Source organism: Ipomoea triloba, chromosome 3 (genome assembly GCF_003576645.1).
Source record: "Ipomoea triloba cultivar NCNSP0323 chromosome 3, ASM357664v1".
NCBI classification, from domain to species: Eukaryota; Viridiplantae; Streptophyta; class Magnoliopsida; order Solanales; family Convolvulaceae; genus Ipomoea; species Ipomoea triloba.
In genome coordinates, this window is record NC_044918.1 from 4,532,785 (window position 1) to 4,541,480 (window position 8,696).

Sequence of the window (8,696 nt, forward strand, 5' to 3'; positions counted from 1 at the left end):
ATTCGTTCATAATTTTGTCAATAGAATGCTATTCATTTATATTTCTGTCATTTCCCCCAACTCTTCACCTTAATTTTTTTTTTTTATAGGAAATCTTCACCTTAATTCTAATTTTGATGTCTACTATTATATATATATATATATATATATATATTCCTATGTTTAACTTTCGGATTTAAAATTAGCTAAATTTAGTATCCAATTATTGAAAATATGTTATATTTAATATTTTTTATTTATGAAAAAAATCAACCGTTATTACCAAAGTGACTAAGAAAGACAATAAACAATTCTTATAAGTCAATATCTTATGGACTTGTGGTCTACTAGCATCCGGTTGCACCCCATATGGAAGGGATGGCTCGAGCCTCAGTGGACTAAATACTACCTAAATTGTATTGATGATTAACAACTTTGTAGTACATTCTAATGTCGTGATCGAACACTTGAACTCGAGTTTCCTACATTTGAATATATCATTTAGGATTATACCATTTATATATATGCTTTGTTAATTGTTGCCTCCTCCTCCTCTTCTGTGATCTTTCTCTGCCTTCTTTAGCATCTGCAAGCACTCCATTTATTTGAGTCCTGGAAGAAGCTAGTATCTGTGAATCTGTGATCTTTGTTCTGTCAAGTGTCACTAATTAACTCATTATGTAATTTACACTCAGACAACTTATCATTATGTAATTGACCATAATCCTCTTGAAGTATACAACTTACAACTTTGATAGAATATCCAACTGTTGCAGTTGTGGCAACATTAACTCAGCCAGCCAGCCAAGAGTGTAATACAAAAGGATTTGATCCTTTTAAAATTTAAACTAATTAAGAAGAAACATGGAAAGTGGGGGTTTTAATTTGCAGAATTGAAGTCATTGGCATTATTTCTTGTTCATCCACTTGCAATTGCAGGGTTTTGAGTGAGATTGAGCCTAAGTATGAAACCATTCACAACAAAACCACAGTACATATAATCGCCAATCTTGATCCCAGTTGAGAGGAGTGTAAAATCATTTTCGTAGTAGTGAGCAACTGGATTGCCTTCCAAATCAACAACAAAAACCCCTCCATTCTTCTCCATGTTTGGCCTCCCTACATACTTCTCCATCACTGCCAAAATCTTCCTCACCAATGGGTACTTTTGTGCAAGCTCCCAAGAATATGTATATTCCTATGTAAATTTAGAGATCAGATCAAAAATCATTTCTAACAACCTTCGAATAACTCAATATAATAATTCACATACATGATCAAACTATAGATATATGTGCATGATCTTTTAGCTAGCTTATATTACAACTGTGTAACATAATGCCCTTACTGTAGCTAATGCAATCCAGAATAGGCCTTCTCCATCGTAACGAATGTTGTCTGGCATTCCTGGTAAATTCTCAATAAAAACATCTACAGATCCCTTCTTTTCACCCTTGAGGTAGAACCTCTTACACCTCCTCCTACAATTCATTAATCCAATCAAAATATTCCAAAATTAATTACTTGAGCATATATAAACATAAATATGCCGTCCAACTTTTGACATATGGAACATATGCTTCAATTTGGTATCGTATCAGCTCTAAGCCTCTAACGCCAGGTAAGAGGTCATGAAAAAGTAATTGAGACACACACGTGAGGAGAAATACTTACAATGCGGTTTCACAAAAAATGACAAAGCTCTGGTCTGGAAAGACAGCAACACCATTAGCAAAGAACAAATCCTTAACCAACACTTTGGTCTGTTTAGTATGTGGATCATAGCTTAAAAGTCTGCCATGGGGTCTTCCATCAAACAAATCCCAAATAAAATCGTGTAGTTTGTATTTCCATGACGCATCTGTGAAATACAACAAACCATCCTCTGCAACGTCAACGGCATCCGTAAGTTTGAACTTTACGCCGTCCGCCTCGTCTGTCAGCAGTTGCACTTTGCCGTCCGAGGTAACATTTAGTAATCCCTGTCGGATCGAAATTTTAGAATATCCATTTTGGTCTTTTTCCTTGTAAAACAAAATTTACATGTTTTATCTCTCTGTTAGCCTCATTCCCTTAAGTTGGAATTGGAACATTTTTATCATTTATTTTAATGCAATTTAAATTGGAAACATTTGAATCTTTCATTCTAACTAGTATGACAAACGAAAGAATTATTCTTATTGTACACACTTTAATTAATATATAATAACATTTTAACAATAAAAATTGGAAAAAATATCACAATTGTAAAATGTTTAATTGTACACTTTTTAAGTCTAGTGATGCAATTACACAAAAGCAATAAGTTTAAAATACAAACATTTAAAATTTTGTACCAACAAACCTAATTTTAAAGAATTTGTGCTTCAAATTAAGTGGAACACAGGAAATTGATATAATACATACCTACCCTCTGGACCTAGTTATAATTATTATAAGGTAACACTTCATTTGTCCCATTTTAAATGTCATATTTACTATTCATGAGTCAATCTAATTTTTAATATTTAAAAATTTTATTTTTCTTGTTAAATAGTACTCCGTATTATTAATGTAATTTTTAAATATATAAATTTTATATATTAATAATAAACTTAATATTATAAAATATTGAATAAAAAATAACTTCAAGGCTAATTAAATGAATGAAGACTCATAAAATGGGATAAAGCAATAATTTATTTCAATAAAACGATAATAATAGAAGGGTAAAATATGTGGGCTCACTATATCAGCATCGGCTACGATGACTTCACCGTGAAGTCCATGAGCGAGTCCGAGCGGCCTGCCACCGGTGTTAACCCAGTCCTCCACCGCCGAGTCAGCAGGCGACGACTCGTTCACCGTGACTCGCTTGACCCACCCATCCACACACCCCGTGTATATCACACCCGTCTTGGGGTCGTACGCTATGTCCTCCGGCCCCGACAGCCGCCCAACTCCTATCTTCTCGGAACCATGAAGCAAACGGCCGTTACGCTTCGGGGCCACCACCGGGCTCCCCTGAGTCAACTCGTGAGCGGGGTACGGGGCCGGATCGAACGAGTCGAGCTGGTATATGACGACTCCTAAAATCACTGGCACCAGAAAAGCGAATGGCCACAAACGGTTCATGTTTGAACGCAGAATCTTATCTTTATTTTGTCACTCCACTCGGGCAAAAAGAAGGGCCAACTCAGTGAATTTACTCAAACTATATCTCCTCTATATATTCTCACATAAGTTGTACAAAGAAAGCTGTAATGGTTGTCTTTTTCGTAGGTAGAAAATAGTATAAACGTAAATATGAAGGACCAGTAAGTTACGCTATCCACCTGTCTAATTTTTCTTTCTCAACTTATTGAAGCACAAGAGTCAGTATTGACCCCACTAAGGCTCGAACCCACCACTTCTCATATATAAAGGAAAAGGTTTAATGCCACTGGACTACAAGATCCTTAGCACCTGTCTAATTTTTCTGCATGGTTTAATGATCGATCGACTTAAGTCAGGATTGTACACCTTATAATAGTATTTTTATTTTTTTTCTATGACAGAGAAAAGAGGGAATGATGGGGAGGTAAGAACAGAAAGGAGAGAGATGAAAACAATACATTTGCAGTGAAATAGTATTTTTGTGGACCTTACAAAAGTTAAAAAATTCTTTCGCTTTATGTAATATTTTTATATTTTGATTTAAAAATATTATATTTTTACACAAAATGCAATACTTTTTTTTAAATAACAAATATTTTATTCATTATTAATATAATACTAAATTTTTCAGTACAAGTATTATAATTTTATATTAATCCGACCCGTCTCATCATTGAGGAGTCACTATATATATACACATTGTTGCAAAAATCTCCGCCTAGGCGCTCCTAGACCGAGGCGAATTGCTCTCTAGGCGTCCGCCTAGCGCCTAACTCGGCCGACTGAGCCGAATTTGGCCGAGTTAACTCGTCCAACTCGGCAGAGTTAGCCGAGTTAACTCGAGCGAGTCAGCCTTGTTTATTTTATTATTATATTTATATATATTTAAAATTATTTATTTATATAAGTGAAAGAAGTAAGATATATATAATATAATATAATATATGACATACACCCACACACATAAATTAATTTTTTGTTTTTATAGGTCACCGCCTAGAACAACCTAGGTACCGCCTAGACCGCTTAGGTGCTAGGCGCTAGTCTATCGCCCGATTAGTGCCTAGCGCCTACTGCAACCATGTATATACATACACACACATAGAGAGAGAGAGAGAGTAAGGATCATACGAGGACTTGTTTCTAAGATAAAATTAAGAATCAATTTCAGTTTTACATACCGCACATTTATGATGACATTTAAAAAAAAAAAACTTAACTTAGGTGATCTTATGTTCGACGAATTAATTCTAAGCCACAATCCACAAGAGTGTTTGTAGATATTGGTTACAAGTCACACAATCGGCTCACCATCAAATATTAGTTTTCATGTGCGCACAAGAGAACCAATAATCAATTCACACCTTTATAAGGAAACCAATAACCAATTCAGATCTTTTAGCATTGCTGCCTCTAGTAATCATGATCTTTAAGTCATGCGATAACTCAACTACACTAAGTTCCAAGCGATTTGGTAAACGTCATTCAATAGTTTTTTAAAATGATTTTGTAAACGTCAGCTTTAGCGATTTGGTAAATCAGCCAAAAATAAAAAATGGGTGGATGTCTGTTATTATCCAAATAAGGCTCAGGTGAAGTTTCAAACTTGTGGGACTCAATCTGATTCAAAATTCTGCAATAGCTGATTAAGATAGTTTGTCTCTTTATGATAAGTTCGAGGAATTCATTGACACAATTGTAACTTTGATGTCTACACTATTATGCTACCTTTTTCTATATATGTTTACTTAAAATCGGATTTAAAATTAGGTACGAGATTCGCGCAGATCACAATTGTAGTTATTTTTCCCTATTAAACAACATCCTGGGAAATTGGGTTTTGCAAATTAAACATCATTTTGTATTTATTTCTTGTTCATCCACTTGCAACTGCAGAATATTGATTTAGATTGAGGCTGAGTATGAACCCAGACTCTACATTACCACAGTACATATGATCACCAATTTTGATTCCAGTTGAGACGAGTGTCAAATCAGGATCATAATAGTGAGCAACTGGATTGCCTTCCAAATCCACAACGAAAACCCCTCCATTCTTCTCCAGATGTGGCCGCCCTATGTACTTATCCATCACTACCATAATCTTTCTCAGGAATGGGTACTTCTGTGCAAGCTCCCAAGCGTACGTGTACTCCTATGAATAATGAAGAGATTATATATATACATATATGTTCTGAGCATAACTCAATGGTCAAAAGGTTGAGTGTAGGCCAATGTAACAACTGAACAAATATGAATCATTAATGGGGAGGATCTCAACTTTGGAATGAAAAACAAGCACTCAGATCCTTCCTCACTGAGACACATCCTGCAATTTACCATCTCTCACAATCCTCAGCTAGGGGGTGAGGGACCCTCAAATTTATAGTTTAAACTTATGTAGATATTATATCAAATTATATATGAACTTTAACCTAGTATTGCGAATGTAATATATATACTTACTGTGACTAATCCAATCCAGAATAGACCCTCTCCATTGTAACGGATGTTGTCTGGTGATCCTGGCAAATCCTCAATAAAAGCTTCCACGGAGCCTTTCCTTTCACCCTTTATGTAAAACTTTTTACACCTCCTCCTACAATTCAATCCAATCAAAATATCCCAAAAATGACTTGAATTGAGCAAGCTTGAGCATAAATATTGTTTAAAAAATATATATAAAAAATTTATGAATTTGTATGCTAATAACACGCTTGGTTTATGAAATATCAGAAATAAATAAATTTTTTTTTACTTACAATGGAGTTTCACAAAAAATGACAGAGCTCTGGTCTGGAAAGACAGCAACGCCATTAGCAAAGAACAAGTCTTTGAGCAGCACTTTGGTTTGCTTAGTGTTTGGATTATAGCTTAAAAGTCTCCCGTGGGGTCTCCCTTCACAAGCATCCCAAAAGAAATCTTTGAGTCTGTATTTCCACGACGCATCTGTGAAATACAACATACCATCCTCTGCAACATCTACGGCATCCGTTAGTTTGAACTTTACGCCCTCCGCCTCGTCCGTTAACAGTTGCACTTTGCCGTCCGAGGTTACGTTCAATAATCCCTGTCACAATTTTTCTTTAATTGGTATGTAGTGTCCGATTAAAGATCCACGATGCAAAGTCCATCCTAAATCATGATTAGAATTGTTAACCAATTTAACATAAACAAGCAGAAATTGTTTCTGTTCGTTTAAGTTCCGTTGGCTAACACCCTACCCATAGCCATATATAATTTGCCAATAATAATACAAAGGAAAATGTGTGGCTCACTATGTCAGCATCGGCTACGATGACTTCACCGTGAAGTCCATGAGCGAGTCCGAGCGGCCTGCCACCGGTGTTAACCCAGTCCTCCACCGCCGAGTCAGCACACGACGACTCGTTCACCGTGACTCGCTTGATCCACCCATCCATACACCCCGTGTATATCACACCTGTCTTGGGGTCGTACGCTATGTCCTCCGGCCCCGACAGCCGCCCAACTCCTATCTTCTCGGAACCATGAAGCAAACGGCCGTTACGCTTCGGGGCCACCGCCGCCCTCCCCTGAGTCAACTCGTGAACGGGGTACGGGGCCGGGTCGAACGAGTCGAGCTGGTATATGACGACTCCTAAAATCACTGGCACCACAAAAGCAAAGGGCCACAGACCACTCATGATTGTTCGCAGGATCGATTTCTTCACTTCACTCGGGCATAAAATGGGTCAACTCAGTGAATGTACTCAAACTATATCTATAATCTAATGTAGTATATTGGACTCACGTAGGGTTGGATCTCGAGGGCAGATCCGAATGATGTCTTCTTCATAGAAAGATGGAGTATTTTAATAATTTGTTATAATTCAATATATTTATCATTATTATGCAATTTAAATATTATTGATCAGTCAATTATTATTGTATTAACTAATTATAATTTTAATCTTTTGGGGCTCATTAGATTTTGAACGTTAAGCTTGAGAGCCTCTTATTACTACTTCTAGCTTACAAGTTTTTAAATATTTATATACTAGTGCATACAATAAAGTTAAATTCATATATCTTTACAATATGTAGTTTGGTTGAGCAGTTGAGCTTCTCAACTTAATCTTTTGGGTCTTATTCAATACTGAAAATCAACAAAAACTATTAAGATATTATGTTAGAAGAATTGTTCCAATTAAGATGTCATATTTTCATGAGAGTACATTGTATCTCTAGTTTGATGTCATCAAGATTTTATTTTTTTGGGTACTTTGAAAAGAACTCTAACGGAGGAGTATATCACTTGGCCATTTGAGATATGGGCTCTTGATGTGTCAAACCTAAGCAGCTCTCTCATACCATTCAAAGGTTGATCCAAAAGTAAAGTGTACGATGTTAGGAAATGGAGAAATGCTTAGAGCAATCTTATCAGTATGGGGATTTTTGAAGTTTTTGGCCGTTCAAGTAGGAGAGATGCCTGTGGTGCAAAAAAGTTTGCGAGACGTGGTGCATATGGGCGTGGCAGTTTGCGAGATGTCTGTTTACACGTCTTTTTCTTCAAAGTTGGGGTCATAAAAGTTTTAAACTTGCATATAAAAGAATGAAAATAAGGGTCAAATAGGCCACTAAATTGCACACAAAACTACAATTAAGCCACTGAACTTAAAAAAAACTACAATTAGGTCCCTAAACCAATCAACACAATGCAATTTTTTCAATTTTCCAGTTATATAGGTTCTCAAACGGTTATATTGCCAGTTGGCTGCCATGTGTTATTTTTAATTACTTTTTTTTTTCACACCACAAACCCAACAATATTCTCGTTGCTACTTTTTTGTTTGCCACCAAAGACGACAGACTCTCATCAAATCCCGACGATGAAGAGAGATGGGTAGGTGAGCGACGTACAATACCGGAGAATTATCTTGTGACAGAAAATTACTGGTATCTGAGCAACGTCGCCTAAGAATCCCCCACCTCCGTGCTAGGTTTATTCAGTCCAATTTTGGGTTCATTGGGAATAACTCGTTGGGTAACAATATTGATGGGGGGAAGTACTAAGACTCGGAACCTAATAATCGGAAGAAAGAAGGGGACGATCGATGAGGAAGACATGGGATTCATGAGGAAGACATGGGATTCATGTGGAGGGGGGGGGGGGGCTTTAAGGATCTGATAGAGCCGGGAGGCAGCCTACTGAGGGCTGGCTGGCGATGGGTCGGACGGTCGCAGACTGTTTTGTTGAGGTTATTCAGTGGACTGTTTTGTTGAGGTTATTCAGTGGACTGCTTTGTGGAACACATTCATGCTATTGAAACAATTAATTACCATGGAGAGGAAGACGGCTTAAGAAAATCAACGGAAGAAAGGTGGTCGGTCAGGCGGTTTGACCGACCAAGGAACCGAAGTCGGATCAGGAGTAGTCATGACCATGGTTCGGTTCGAACAGGACAGTTCGAATTGAACTGTGCACTGTGCAAACCAAACCGGAACCTTTAAGGTTCCAGTTAAGGTTCCTGTGATTTCGGAACTGGAACTGTACGGTTTCTACTGCTTCTTAGGCATCTAATGAAACAATGCATATGGTGATTGAGTTCCCGCCCCCCCCC

The 8,696-nt window shown here is 37.1% G+C and overlaps 2 protein-coding genes across 2 annotated transcripts; both read right to left on the bottom strand.

Moving 5' to 3' along the window:
* Nucleotides 1–660: 660 nt before the first annotated feature.
* Nucleotides 661–3,223, bottom strand: LOC116013561 (protein STRICTOSIDINE SYNTHASE-LIKE 6-like). Its single transcript, XM_031253382.1, has 4 exons — nt 2,707–3,223; nt 1,654–1,961; nt 1,328–1,460; nt 661–1,177 (listed from the first exon to the last, which is right to left on the bottom strand). Exons 1-4 carry the CDS (start codon nt 3,091–3,093, stop codon nt 899–901), a joined length of 1,107 nt encoding a protein of 368 aa, XP_031109242.1. The 5' UTR covers nt 3,094–3,223; the 3' UTR covers nt 661–898.
* A 1,657-nt stretch (nt 3,224–4,880) lies between these two features.
* Nucleotides 4,881–6,937, bottom strand: LOC116013936 (protein STRICTOSIDINE SYNTHASE-LIKE 5-like). Its single transcript, XM_031253902.1, has 4 exons — nt 6,393–6,937; nt 5,877–6,184; nt 5,581–5,713; nt 4,881–5,269 (listed from the first exon to the last, which is right to left on the bottom strand). The coding sequence occupies exons 1-4, from the start codon at nt 6,777–6,779 to the stop codon at nt 4,991–4,993; spliced, it is 1,107 nt and encodes a 368-aa protein (XP_031109762.1). The 5' UTR covers nt 6,780–6,937; the 3' UTR covers nt 4,881–4,990.
* Nucleotides 6,938–8,696: the final 1,759 nt, after the last annotated feature.

What these genes read in the sequence shown, in the direction of transcription:
- LOC116013936 (XM_031253902.1), bottom strand. Translation starts at nt 6,779, where the DNA reads ATGAGTGGTCTGTGGCCCTTTGCTTTTGTGGTGCCAGTGATTTTAGGA. An exon ending in TCGTAGCCGATGCTGACATA is followed by an intron (nt 6,185 to 6,392) that starts GTGAGCCACACA and finishes AAATTGTGACAG; the next exon opens with GGATTATTGAACGTAACCTC. An exon ending in TCTGGATTGGATTAGTCACA is followed by an intron (nt 5,270 to 5,580) that starts GTAAGTATATAT and finishes CATTATTCATAG; the next exon opens with GAGTACACGTACGCTTGGGA.
- LOC116013561 (XM_031253382.1), bottom strand. Translation starts at nt 3,093, where the DNA reads ATGAACCGTTTGTGGCCATTCGCTTTTCTGGTGCCAGTGATTTTAGGA. An exon ending in TCGTAGCCGATGCTGATATA is followed by an intron (nt 1,962 to 2,706) that starts GTGAGCCCACAT and finishes TCGATCCGACAG; the next exon opens with GGATTACTAAATGTTACCTC. An exon ending in TCTGGATTGCATTAGCTACA is followed by an intron (nt 1,178 to 1,327) that starts GTAAGGGCATTA and finishes AAATTTACATAG; the next exon opens with GAATATACATATTCTTGGGA.